This window comes from Stegodyphus dumicola, chromosome 3, assembly GCF_044657685.1.
Source record: "Stegodyphus dumicola isolate Sdum_Otavi_A_Nest chromosome 3, ASM4465768v1".
Classification (NCBI taxonomy): domain Eukaryota; kingdom Metazoa; phylum Arthropoda; class Arachnida; order Araneae; family Eresidae; genus Stegodyphus; species Stegodyphus dumicola.
In genome coordinates, this window is record NC_140770.1 from 46,414,680 (window position 1) to 46,429,521 (window position 14,842).

General features: G+C 32.7%; 1 protein-coding gene across 2 annotated transcripts in view; it reads left to right on the top strand.

Annotated features, from left to right (window-relative positions):
• The window catches only part of LOC118189815 (5' exonuclease Apollo-like), a 41,145-nt gene that overhangs the window by 1,319 nt on the left and 24,984 nt on the right, over positions 1-14,842 (top strand). Inside the window, exons 1-2 of one of the 2 annotated variants that reach the window (XM_035360489.2) lie at positions 11,202-11,341; positions 12,142-12,230. In XM_035360489.2, the coding sequence (XP_035216380.1) occupies positions 12,207-12,230 (24 nt within the window). In that variant the 5' untranslated portion in view covers positions 11,202-11,341; positions 12,142-12,206. Of the gene's footprint in view, positions 1-11,134; positions 11,342-12,141; positions 12,231-14,842 lie in introns of those variants that run through there. The other variant, XM_035360488.2, reaches the window with a different exon arrangement.

Genomic DNA, 14,842 nt, shown 5'->3' on the forward strand with positions numbered 1-14,842 from the left:
CCTCAAAATTGGAGGTGGAAACTAGAAGTTCAACTTCTCTTCGGAGTAGGCTCTGGCAACCATTGTTCCATGTAATATAGACAAGACAACAACAATAATTTATTTTTAATCACTTAAATTTTCATACAGTTTGAGGTTGCTGGAATTTAAATAAGGACTATTTTTTAAATCTATGATTTAGTTTTTCTTTTAAAGGGAATTTTGAACATCCACAATGTAAATTTTGATTAGGGCCTAGGAAATTTGCATATTTCAGTGTTTCAAATTTTTCAGGACCCATTTAGGTTGATCTTTACATTATGGTAACTTGGCATTTTTTTGGCAAAAATTTGGCGACCAACTCTCCTACAGCAACCCTCTATTTTTTTTCCCCGCCGCCATTTTGTCTTCATGAAGCAAAGACATGTTTCTTTTCTTTTTATCTACTGAACACTTCTTCCAACAATCTACTAGCCGAATTACACTTATGCTAGAAATTTTATCTAACAAAACTGCTTAATCATGACAAATATTCACTGCAAAATTGGGAAAAAGTGCACAATACCATACTCCTTACGCGTTTTTCAAAATAACACATACGCATAAACCATGTACATGCCGACTTATTTTTACTTAAAAAAACATCCCAGAATTACACAAAAATGGCATTGCGCACACTCTTCACTATATCCATGTACACTGCTTTTTTCTCATAAATTAGAAAAATTGGTACTTTTCCGTTTTACCGGCGCAAGCGATAAAGTCGCTAATAATGGTGCAACCGATGCCAAACGGAATATTCTCGCTGGTAACCTTTTACGCCTCATTTTCAAAACAAGTCGCAGCTTTTTCTTATCAGATTGATTGTTTCTTTCAATACTGCCATATAATTACATAGAATTTTTATCAGATAGTTCAGTTTTATGTCCAAGGCCATTTTCGGTAATTAAGTCAATTAGGATGCAATCACAGCGCTTACCCGAAGCCGAAAATATAGAAAAGGTAAAGTCAAGAGTTAAATTCATCAATTCTAATGAGAATGCATTAGCGAAGTAAAGTACTGCAGTTTTACATAATTTCTGAGTAAGCTATTCGTACGAATTGAAATATTTTTTGCATTTAAACTTGTGTTCCAAATTCAGATTTAACTTGAAATTAATGTAGATAATTACTGAGAGCATTAGATTTTTGTAGAGAGTAGTTTACGTGAGAAGAGATCGCTTCGGGTCACGTGATATGAACCATGAAAGCGTAGTAAATTCTTAAATTGATGTCTTTTTACAAATTTATTGTCTTTATTTATCGGTTTTTTATAAAATTTTAAGCGATATTAAAATGTTTATGCCTTTAAAAAAAGAATTCTTAAAACTAACATTTTTTATGTGTATACTGTATGTTGACGCCAATAAAGTCTGCTTGGCGAGATTTGCGCCGGCGAAACGGAAAAGTACCGAAAAATTTCACGAAAATGCATAACAATTTTCTGAATCTTTAAACCCGGTAAAAAGAACATATATGAAATTACCTGATCGCGAAAAAGTATATACCCTTTCCAAATATGAACGTTTCCCCGTATAAAATAAATAAAATATCCAAAAACTTTTACCTCTACATTATCTATTATATTACAAACATCACTAACTAATTCATACTGCAAACATTACAAATGGTTACAAATACTTAGTGTCAAATATTTAAATTATTTCCATGCACGTTTACGCAAATTACTTTACTTCCACCTTACATTTAGAACAATGCATAAAAATAATATCCTCAAATAATTAAAAATACTAACTTACCTATTCTTCAGAATCTTGATTACGTGTCCGATAAACTTTTCTTATTTCTGTTTCAGGATCTTTAAAATCATACTTATAGTTCACACCAAGGTACCAGGTAAAATAAATAACTTAATAAAACATCTTTACTTCTATCTCGCACAACCTTAAAAAAACACTTATTACTACCCCTTTCAATCCCACTAAATACCCATTTCGAATTCACTTTAGTTAGGGCCATGGGATCCAAAAATTAACGAACACTGTTTCACACAACACAGAATAAAGCCAAATACAGTCAAAAGTCGTCAATCCGGACTCATCGGAACTTCGGCGATTCCGGATTATAGATCATCATTTTAAATCTGGTAAGATGGCATGCAGAAATTATAAAATTAAAAATATGAAACCATAATTTATGAAATAAAGAACAAATATGATCTAAAGGGTATCAAAATTTACAAAAAAAAAGCTTAATATTTATTTGTTTACTTTATTAAACATTTCTTTCAATGTAAGTTGTTTAAGTTGCTTTGTTTTATGTGATAATACTTTCTCTTTAAATCTATAAACAGACATAATTTCTTGTTCAGTTACAAAGTTCCGCTGTTCAAGTCCTATAATTCTGTGTCGAGAATACCGACTAATTTGTCAGTCGAAATGTTTTCGTTTTCAATAACCTCTGTGTCACTTTCTTCACTATCGGAAGCGAATTATAATGACGAGAAATTTGATTTAAATCATATCAAAGACGGAGTACATCGAGATGAAATACTACATTTATTAAGAAATTATAAGCCAAATAAAATAAAAACATCTGCCCTGAAGATAAGGATAGTGCTGACAGATCAACTTCCGATTCATTGTGCGCCGCGGCGTGAAATTGATAAACAGATTTTGGAATGGTTAGAGAAACGAAGGATAAACAAACGTTAAAGTTTAGATAAACAAAGGATATACCTTTATCCATTTTTTGCAGCAATTCCACTTTTTGTTTAATGGACTTCGAAACATACTTTCGCTTTGTAGATCCTTTACATATTAGTAAATATATATCAGAAATTCTATTCGACATAATCGAAAGTTCAAGCGTACTTTTATAAAATTGCTCTAACAGTCTGCAAAAAATACTAAGCCGGATCCAATTCGAAGATTAAGGAACAACGCAATCTGCAACATTAACTGAATTAGATAATTTTAGCTTACCTTATACCGTCCGTTATACATTAAACGCGCATGCATAAAAGTATTATGCGCATGCGCACACGCATATTCGCAGTCGTAAAAGTCTTACGCGCATGCGTCAAAGCGAGGCATGCGCAGAAAGTTTGTAGCTTTGAGGTCCGGATTATGGGTGTCCGAATTAACGACTTTTGACTGTAGAAAATTTCCAGATTTTTTCCCGATTTCCCCCCTTTTCCGATTAAAGAACCGTAATTCGTCCATTAATATCACATGACATATCCCATGATCTCTCATTTCCCTCATACAAAATAATGCGTAATCGGAACTGAGTACTGCTTACGTTATTACCAAAGTCCCAGGTAGTAACCTTTATCGCCTCCAAAATGTCGCCAAACTACCAGTTACCATATTCTAAAGATCAGCCCACATTTATAATTTCTGGCACATTTTATTCACTTGGATGCAAGGTAATAATTTTCCAACAAATGAGTGACTTTCTGACAGTTATGAAACTGTGAGTCGACATTTTTGTTTTTGATAGTCATAGTTGTTTTCTATTAGTATTGCAATATTATCATATTGTAAGCCTTATTTTTTAAAAATTATATAATACTTTTGTTTCAAAATATGTAATATGTATCAAATATGAACAGTAGATATATAAGGGGGGCATCTATCTTTTGGAATTTGAATCAGCTATAAAATAAAATAATAAATATTTTTTCAAAATTATGAGTTTATTAGAAATATTGGATATTTTCATTTAAGAATGAAACACAACCTCATTCAAATGGCTACCACGGCTGGCTTGACTGTGCCCCATCTGATCAACCCAATTTTTCAGTACATTTTAAATTGTTTCGGCTCCAATCGCGTGAACGGCAACTTTGTTTTCATGTTTCAAGGTGACAATCGCCTCTGGGTGCTTAGTGTAACACTTATCCTTAAGGATTCTCCCCCCCCCACAAAAACATCCAATGGACTCAAATAACAGCTCCGAGGTGACCAGTTGACACCAGCATTTAGACTGATCATTCGATTTCTAAAAGCAGTGCGTAAACGATTGATGGCTATGCTGGCTGTGTGGCAAGTGGCTCCATCCTGTTGAAACCAAATGTCACTCATGTCATCCTCTTCAATTTTTGAAAACAAAAATTCATTTAGCGTGGCACAATAACGTTTGCTATTGACAGTAATGGTGGTTCCTTGCTCATTTTCGAAGAAAAATGGCCCAATGATGCCACCAGACCAAAAAACACTTTGATCCCGCTTGGACTATTTTTGTGTGTGGGGGGACCCTTAAGGATAAGTGTTAAGTCAGTGATTTGTATATCTAGCTATATCTGCTAGTATACTAATCTGAAACTCCCAGAGCCTTTAAGTCACATATGATTTTAAAAGAAAAACTGCCAGTTATGTAGAGGGCAAATCCGAAGGCGTGGGTCACCAGGAAACTCTTTGTGGAGTGGATAAACCTGGTGTTTGGCCCTTCTGTTAAAAAATATCTACGGGAAAACAACCTATCCATGCAAGCCCTTCTTGTCTTCAACAATGCCCCTGCTCGCCCACCAAATCTCGAAGATGATTTACTCGAAGAGTTCAAGTTTATAAAGGTTCTCTACCTATCACCCAATACCACTCCTGTCCTGCAGCCCATGGATCAGCAGGTGATTTCTAATTTTAAGAAGTTGTACACCAAGCACACTTTTCGGTGCTGCTTTGAGGTGACAGAGAACACAAACCTTACCATTCGAGAGTTCTGGAAGGACCACTTTAACATCGTGATATGCCTAAGAATTATTGATCAGGCCTGGCTGGGTGTTACAAGGAGGACCTTAACCTCTGCATGGAAGAAGCTGTGGCCTGATGCTGTAGCTGAAAGGGCCTTCGAAGGATTGGAACCCGAAGTGTCAGTGGTAGAGGAGATTGTTTCTCTGGGAAAAATCCATGGGTCTGGAGGTGGATGAGAGAGATGTGAACGAACTCGTCGAGGAACAGTGTCAGGAGCTGACATCTAAGGAGTTACACGGTTTACATTCGCAGCAGCATGCGGTGCTTCAACGAAAAATTAATTTTGAAGAGGAGCCAGAGATAGAGAAGGTTATCCCTACAAGAGATATAAAGAAGATCTTGGGAATGTGGGAGAAAGTTGTAGAGTTCGTGGATAAAAAATCACCCCGAAAAAGTTGCAACTGGTCGTGCATCAAAGTTGTTCAATGAAACTTGCCTAACTCATTTCCACAATATCCTGAAAGGGAGGAAGAAAAAAACCTCCTTTGACAGTTTTTTTAAATGATCTGCAGGTGAAAATGAGCATAGTGTGATGAAAAATGTGAAGACCAGTGACGAAAATTAAGCGCTTCCGTAAGCACTTCACTTTTTCTTTTAATTATGTTTTTATAGAATATGTATTTGTTATTTATAAATAAATGTTTCTTCTTGTAAATACATTTTTCTTATTAAGAAAACTCAACAAAAACAACTGAGGTGATGTTTTAGGAGCGGAAACGGATTAATGGCATTTCAATTAATTTCATTGGGGAAAATTGCTTTGAGATATGAGCAAGGTTGCGGAGTGAATTAAACTCGTATGTCGATGTACCACTGTACTAGGAAACGAAACAAAACAAAATATATAGGTTTTAAGTTGAATTTTAAATTTTGTACAGGTGTAAAAGCATTTAGTTTTAATAATTAGTTTACAATCGCGAGTTATCTCGGGCAAATGAAAAAAGTTAAATAGTAGTCTTTGTATGAGTTTTGTAAACAAGGGACAAAGTGATACCTGATATTCTGTACACTGGTGTCTGGTCTCTTTTCTTACTGTCTTGCCACTGGAATCTCTTTTGTGAGAGCACAGAGTACACTGTCTCGTACATCGTCTTCAATAAGGCTACATACAGAAGAATCACTTCCACTATTTTTAGTGTCCACCTCTTCACAATCACTATCTGAAAAACCATCGTGTTCGCTATCTTGCAACATCGCCATTATTTTACTTTTTTCAACACAACTATCCTTCTCTATTGCTAATTAATTTATCTATTACTAATTAATCGTTACTAATGCACAAGCCGATGTATAATATACTATAAGAAAAACTAATGGCCAGTCCTGCAAAAAGAACTTTAAAACCAACAAAACTTGGCGAATTGCCAATCAAAGCTGAACATTTCCTTTCAGTTCCTCCAAGTCCGAGTTTCCTCGGGATAAGAATTAACTGCAATATATATGAACCCGAGATAACTTGGGATAATCAGGCAAGCGGTTAATAACAAGAATTACTGAGTATATTAAAGAAGGTATCAAGGTTCTCGAACAATAATCTCATCAGTTATGCACTATCAAATCTTTTTATAAAACTACTGATTAAAGTGACCATTCAGTTGCAATAATTAGTGTAAAAAGGCCAGTGTTTGATGCAAGAATTATAAAGTTCATTTCATTAATAACTGCTTATTATGATGCCTTTCTTCTTTGGAACACATAGCGTTAAAAATTTAGTATTGAAATCATCCCTGTGTAGTGTAGTATTAAAGAAAATTCCTTGCAATATCCATGTATACAGATGGCAATTCACAAAGTCTGTACCCTAAGGGTCACCCAAATTCCAAGAGGACCCAACCCAAACAGCAAAGGAAAAACGAGAGGATGACATGCTATTTGTGCTCAGAGCTGCCTCCTAGCATAGATAGTGGTGCCTAAAGTTTTGATTTTTAAAGGTCATCAACTAAGTTGTTTTCACTGGTGACAGCTAATTAAAACATTGAATTATTATTGTGTTTAATTTAACCCTTTGACGCGCACGATATTATTTTTATAATTTTTTTAACTAAAAACTCTAGAAATTGAATATTATGATGATAGAGACAAATAATATATGAATTTAAAAAAATCTACTCTTGCCCATTATTCTGTGGGTGGTGGTCGCACTGTGAAACCACCGCGCATCTAGGACTTAAAAACGACAATAAATAATGAAATTTACGGATTTAAAAAAAATGTATGTAAGAATTGCATTATATATATTTTTTTACATTATTTTACAAAGTAAATCGTCAGAAAAAATTAAAAAATAAACATTTATGTAATTTTTCTATAGCATTGAAAATATTAGTACCTACAGAATAAGGACATTTGGATAAATGGATTAAAAAACTCAATAAAATAAGGATAAAAAAAAAACTGTTTTTTTTTTTTTTTTTTTTTTTTTTTTTTTAATTTCAAAGAACGAATTTTTTTGTGACACTGTTCAAAGCATGTTTTGTCTTTTTGGCACATACATAGACCCACACTGCACGTTTTGCACATACATCTTGTTCCATGAGGTTTCTTCCTTGTGCTACAAAATGTACACTGCCTGGATTTAAATTTCACTGGTATATGTCCAGCATTATTTAGTTTCTTTTCATCTGGCACATGAAATTTGTGGTTTTTTATGTTAATGGGGGGGGGGGGGCTTGGTCTTTTTGGCTTTGTACGGATCGTTCGTTTCCCATTCATACTTATTTTATTCGTATTTCGTCCCAAAATATTCAGAAAATATTTTTAATTTAAATAAAACTTTTACGCAATTTCTATTTTTAATTATAGCAAAGTATATTTACATTAAATTTAAACCACAGGAAATAATTTATGAAATCACAATACTAGCTTGGGGAGCAAGTGTGTTGATGTCAGAGAAAGGTATTTGGAAAAGAAAGACCTTTTTACTGGGCCGGTGCATGTATTGTTTAGTAATAAAATAACTCTGTGGTTTCAAAGCCCTTTATCTATATCCGGGTAAAAATAAACATTCCTATCTGAAAAGCAAGCGAACGCCATTGAGAAGCAAACGCCAGTGGTTTCAAGGCATGACCACCGAGCCTCTAGAGCAAGGATGTCAAACTCGCGGCCCACAACAAATATTTTTTGCGGCCTGGCCAATATATCGGCAAATAATAATATATAATAATAAAATAACATATTGACGAAGAAAAAATGAAATGTTTACTGCTAGGTAATTAACGATCATTTATTCAGTGTTGTTAGATTACTCACAGCGAGCTGACACACACACTACTTAAATTACAAATGCGTGTGAGTAGCTTGCGTTCAGCTACCTTCGGCATTTGGGGGACACGTGCACTCAGAACTTGTACGCATCCCCCGATAGCCGAATGTGGCCGAACTCATGGTCTCAGTTTTCCAATCATAGTTTTGTACGATATATTGGTTCATGCATGTGCATGCACTTTGCTTTATTATTAATTATTACTTAATTCATATTGTTACGGATTTCATAGTTATTTATTTATTTAGTTTTTTTTATTTAGAATTGTAATTAGATTTGCTTCATGTTGCCTTAGCAACGCAGACGATTTTTGAAAAGACAGCTGCGTTAAAAATAGAACAGCGTGTGCATTTAATACCTAAAAAATAAATATCTCGTAATTGCTGTTGCCATCCACAAAAATACAGGTATTTATAGGTGTTTCCAGTATATTCGAGAAATTAATTATAAAGCTTATAAAAGCCGAGAACAAACAACTCATCTCAGTAGTAGCTGTAGTTCTAGCGAACTGTTTGTTTACTTAATGCTGTGATTGATTTGTAGCGATTTCGCTGTGAGATAGAATTAGTTTCTCTGTTTTGAATTGATTTTTGCTAAACGTTTGACATTTTGTGATATTGTTAGAATATTTTTGAAGAAATATTTCAGCATTTTGATTGATCTCTTGTGGAAAGAATAAATTTTTGTTAACTTTTTAACTTTAACCGTGTTTATTCCAGCCCTTTGTATTCAGTATGTCTATATCAAAACCAAGTGGTAGTAAAATTAAACGAAAAATCGCTGACGAACATAGAATATTCTAAGTAAAATGTTAATTAGAATATTTTTGCTGTGAAATAAAAGATAAAATAATCTCCTTGATATGTAATAATACTATTATTGTACCAGAGTTATATAATATTAAACATCATTACGAACAACACAAATCGAAATATAACAATTACGAAGGATTAATGAGAGAAGAAAAGTTGAAAGAGCTCAAGTTAGGAGTGAAAAAGCAACAGTCCATGTTTAGTACAGTATTGCAAGAAAGTGAAGCGGCTGTACATGCAAGCTACGTCTTGTCCGAGTTGATAGCTAAACATTCGAAGCCTTTTATTGACGGTGATTTCATCAAGGAATGCCTAATGAAAGCTGGAGAAATTTTTTGTTCTGGAAATGTGAAGGCATTTCAATCAATTTCATTGTCTTGAAATACAGTGGCGGAAAGAGTTACTGATTTAGCCGCGAATTTAAGTGATCAGATCAAAGCAAAATCATCTAGTTTCGAGAAGATATATTTACTCGTGTTTTTGGACTTCTGCAGAAATACAATCTACCTTTGGCAAAATTAAATTCTGTAGCTACAGATGGTGCTCCATCAATGACTGGGAAAAACAAGGGCTTCGTAGCATTACTAAGAAAAAAAACTTAGTGAAATTCACGGTTCAAACATTCATCATATGCATTGTATTATACATCAAGAAGTTCTATGCACGAAAGTAATAAATATGGAGAATGTTTTGTCATATATAAAAAAGTTATAAATTTTATAAGATCTCGAGGTTTAAATCAGCGTCAATTCACTGCTTTCTTAAGTGAGTTAGATAGTGAATATTCGGGTTTGTCCTACTCTACCGAGGTACGTTGGTTATCTTGCTCCAAGATTCTCAAACAATTCTGGGATTTGAAAGAAGAAATATGTCAGTTTTTAATAACGAAAAATCAAGACGTAAGTTTGTTTTAAGATCCAATATGGATACAAGATTTATCTTTCTTGGTTGATATAACCAAACACTTAACCGATTTAAATTTATCGTTACAAGGAAAAGATCATATCATTACGAACATGTTTGACATAATTAAAGCATTCAAATGTCAACTAGTTCTTTGGGAAAAACAACTTAAGAATGAAGATTTGACGCACTTCCCGACGTGCAGCATGAACAAATCAAGTTTAGATGATCTTTGTTTGTATCAAAAATATGCAGAAAAAATTGCAAATTTAACAACTGAATTTGAAACGAGGTTTAATGATTTTAGTTCCCTTGAAGACAAATTTTTTGTTTTTGTTTTCTTCGATTTTCTCAATAAGTATTGACTCAGTACCCAGCCATATGCAAATGGAGGTGATCGAGATTCAATGCAACTCAAATTTGAAAGCAAAATTCATTGAAGTGGGCGTGCCTGAATTTTACAAATATTTACCAGCCAGATTTGAAAATACTCGAAAATTCGCATATTATTTCCATGTTTGGTAGCACTTATCGGTGCGAGCAGTTATTTTCAGTAATGAAAGGTAATAAGTCTCCTATTAGAAACCGTATTAATGATGCTCACCTTGAGTCAGCGTTGAAAGTTATCACTGCAAACAAAATTTCTCCCGAAATAGGAAAGATAACAGCAGAGAAGAGATGTCAAGTATCAGAACGTAAACATTAAATTTTTCTTGTTCTTTTATATATATATATATATATATATGTTTATTATTGTATTCGAAATAAATCTACGTTTCTATGAATATTGATTTTTTTGTGGCCTGCGTAAAGTTAAACCTTGTTTGTTTGGCCCAAGTGTACCTATGAGTTTTACATCCCTGCTCTCGAGGATTGTAAGCATTGTGATACAATGCTCTAGTGGCACAGTGGTCGCGCTTTGAAACCACATAGCAAATGCCATACATATAGAGGTTTTTTTTTATATATGCAGTTTAATTACTGCAATTTTTTATTGCTTATGATAGAAAGCTGACTTTTGAAATTTAAAGTTGTTTAATAAAAGGAAGTTATTTTGTCTCATCGAAAACGAATTTTAAAAGGCATCCGATCTGAAGTATTAATATCTAAAACATATATGATTCTACAGTCATTTTGTGTTATTTAGATGTAAAAGATCAGTAATCAATTCATTTTCATTCAAAAATTTCGGAAAAAAAAGGAGAAAAAAAATTCGGAAAATGGTGGTTTCAGGGCACGTTTACCGCGCGTCAAAGGGTTAAATGGGACTGAAACCATACTGATACTTAAAGTATTGTAAATGGTAGAACTGGAGCTATCTAAACTTATATTGTATCTGAATGTAACCATATTGTTTTTAAGTTTATAGAAAATATTCTATATTTTTTCTTGTTTTGGTATAAAAACAACATACTTTTTTACAGAGACTTTGAGAAATGGGTGGGAACGGTCATGTGATCCCAAGTACTCCCATTGCTATTGATATGTGGAATACGAAACAGCATCCTCAAGCTCGGATATTTTTTTTATCACATTTTCATGGAGATCACATTGTGGGTCTGACCAGTTCATGGCAGTATCCCATATATGCTTCTCCACTGACTTGTAAACTCTTAATACATAAAATTAAAGTAAGTTATTTTGCTGTGTTAATTTTTTAAAATTAAAATGTATTTAATTTACAAACAATTTAAGTAATGCTTTACATTTTTATTAACTCTTTTTCTTCTTCCTCTTTTTTAAAAATTAAATCTATAAGTAACAGTATAATGATGAGATACCTAGTCATATTTTATATATTTTTTATTTGCATTTGAGCATATACTAGTTTAGTATGTTGTGCTATTCAAATAACTCATTTTGATCCAATATGTTAATTTTTTTTTTTTTTTTTTTTTTTTTTTTTTGCAAAAGCACAAATTTTTGCATTTAAAATGGATGGTTTGTTATAAGGTTCAAGAACTTCTAAGAATTTTTATTCCGTTTTGAAATAATGCATATTTTTTTTGGAGTTCATATTTTCTTTTGTGTAACATAGGATTTAAGTTACTTATTTTCAGTCCATTTGTGGCTGCTACTGGCCAAATATGTAAAACTGCTAAATAAGAATAATTATACATCTTTTTCAGTTTTGGTGCAATTGGTTGCTTAGATATTTTTGTGTTCTGTAGGTATAATGGAAAAATAAAGTGGTTTCCCTTAGAAAATTTTCTGTGAAGCCATCTTTTTTTAAGCAGAGAATGTTTACATATTTTTAGAACGATTTTGGAGCCATTGACTTAATGTTTAAAATGTCGAGAATACTTTTTTAAATGTTTGATCTCATAGTCTTTTCTGGACTATAAGTCTGCATCATGATTTCTATGACAGATAAGCTTTTGGTTAAATTTCCAGAGGTATTGATTTTCATTCCTCTTCCGCTACTTTCCAGAGTCCATTAGAAAGAGCTCTTCATGAGACCAGAATCATAATAGTCCATAGGTGAAACATCAGGGAATGCCACAGGAATACATTGAAAAGGTATATATAAAATACTTGTATCAGACTTCATTTTTTCAAGGAATGCTATGATACTTAGTATGGCTTGTTTACTTTGTCTTGATGAAGTTCAGTCTTTAAAAGTCATTGGGATAAAGAAATGGAATTTTTTGTGTAATTATTGAACATCAAACTTTCTCTTGATAGTACATTGAGTTCATTTTAACATCTTTTTCCTCTTCTTATTTTTAATTTTTCTCATTGTAAGAGAATCCTACAACAATCATAAACCACTTGCTGAAACTTTCTTTGCATCGATAGAACCAGGTTTGTACTTTTTTTCTTTGTTTTTTATAATAATAAATAGACTTCTTTTATTCTTCAGTCATTTAGGTAAACTCATGCTTCATCAAGGGTCACGATGTATTTCCATGTATCTCCTGCTAAATAGTTTTCATGCAGGGTTCTGCAAATTATTCTGTGATGAGCCATGTGCCTTGGCAAAAGCTGATGAACATTATGTTTTTTACCTTTTTAAGTTGTAAATCTTAGTTTATTATTTTATTTATCCTTGCTATATCTTTAAAGAGTGCAATTGATTTCTGCATTGTTGTGTTTTCTCTTAACTTTAGAAACTATATGTATCTTTTTTGGTTATTCATTTAGAGTGTACTTTTAATTCAGGAGTAATGATTGATGGTTTTTCCCTTTATGACAAATAATGTTGCTTATTTTTCTCTTAGAAATTTTAACACCATGCATTTCATAATGTTTTTTAATTATGAAACAGAAATATTTTTCTCCGGAAAGCAAAAAAATTATCCTTTAATCCACAGCTTGTTTATTTGACATTTGAAAGAAGAATAAATTTAAAAGTAGCAGATGATATTTCTCATTTCTAATAATAAACTGTTGCCAGAAATGTTCATTCCAATACATTTGCTTAAAAAAAAATTCTGTATTGAAATCATTCTAAAAATGTGTAAACTGTAGTTCTTATCTGCTTTACCTCTCATGGATACTTGTAGTCTCTTTTGATTAAAAAGTTTTATCCACAAATTATTTCAGTTGCAGATGAGACAGTTAGTCAGGTTCTTTACAAGAGTTAGGACACTTATGATGTAATCTTTGTCCCTTTGTTGACTTCCGTCTGGGCTGTTAGCCATACGAAATTTAGATGCCAACCCATCAGAATATTATAGGTTTATGATGTTCTAGGACAGTGGTATGAGTTCCGTGGATTTGATGGCATATAGCAGGGTAGCAGGTTCATGTTGAGAGCAGACAATGAGCAACAGGTGAAGCATGCAGACCACTTTAAGCAGTTAGGGAAATACAAAATCTAAGCAGCATGACATGAACATTTTGAAATTGCAGCTACTGAAGTTAATGCATTTGGTTATGTAGGAGGACATGTGAACAAATGACAGACTAACTAAATTTAAGTGTACAAAATTATCATAATGAGACGAAGTATGGAAAAACAGAAGAAGAGACATGATGACATAAGAGAAGAAGGTATGGGAAAAAGAATACAGAAATACAATAATTATCTGACTATTCAACTAACCATAATATTTTAGAATAATTTTTTTTTTCACTAAAAAATTAAGGAAATAAGAAGCTTTTGAAGCCCTTACCGTCACCATGTAGTGCAATTTAGCTCTGCTAAGGTTAAGCATAACATCACAACACAGTCTTAACCCTTTCAAGTTATTTTGATGATTTGGGTACATAAATTGTTAAATTTTTTTATTGCAAAAATCGAATGTTTAGTACAAAATGAAATATACTTAGTAGTTAAAAATTGATATTTCGAATTACATGCATAAGAGTTTTAAGATTTTGTAGCCTCTGCATATTCGCTGGAGGCAGCTGCCACTCAGTGTGGCAGTGGTAAAGTTCGCTTCTAGTGGAGCATTATTTTCTTAAAAAAAAAAAAAAAAAAATTAATTAATTAAATTATTTTTTAACAAAATAAATAAATAAAAATGAATACCTATTAGTAGTTCAGTATTTCAGTTTTGTGTGGTATAACTGGAAACACTTTTCCAAGCACAAACCAACTCCACAATCAGTGCATCAGAATTGTGTTTCCTTCCTTATCTTTTTCCAATTTTCATCCTTCCTTGAACAGTCTTGTAGGCTCACGTTTTGTAGGAGTAGAAGGAATATGGGATGAAGAATCCCAATCATCTATATATATTATTTCAAAAAACTGGATGCCATTTTGGAAAAAAAAAAAAAAAAAAAATCCGCATACTTTGAACATAAACCTCTATACTTTGTAACCTTCAGTAAAGTGCTGCCACCTATTGAATTGAAGCCAAAATAAAGTTCTCACGATATATATTTGGGTATGACAATACAATGCACTAAAAAAAAAAAAAAAAAAAAAAAAAATTACCACGAGCCATACTCAGGCATGACATTTTGGAATACCAGTACTGTGCCCGAGATTATTTTGGGCATTGGCAGTTAAAAGGTTAAGATCTTTGCATTTGTTCTATGTTAACTCAGTTAATTTTCAATAAGCCAGTTTATTTATTTATTTTTTCCAGAAGGATATAAGTTAAATAATATTTTTCTGTTTTTATCTCGTATTTTGAAAAAATGATTAAAATTTGGAATCTTCCTTCTGTGGAAAAACATGC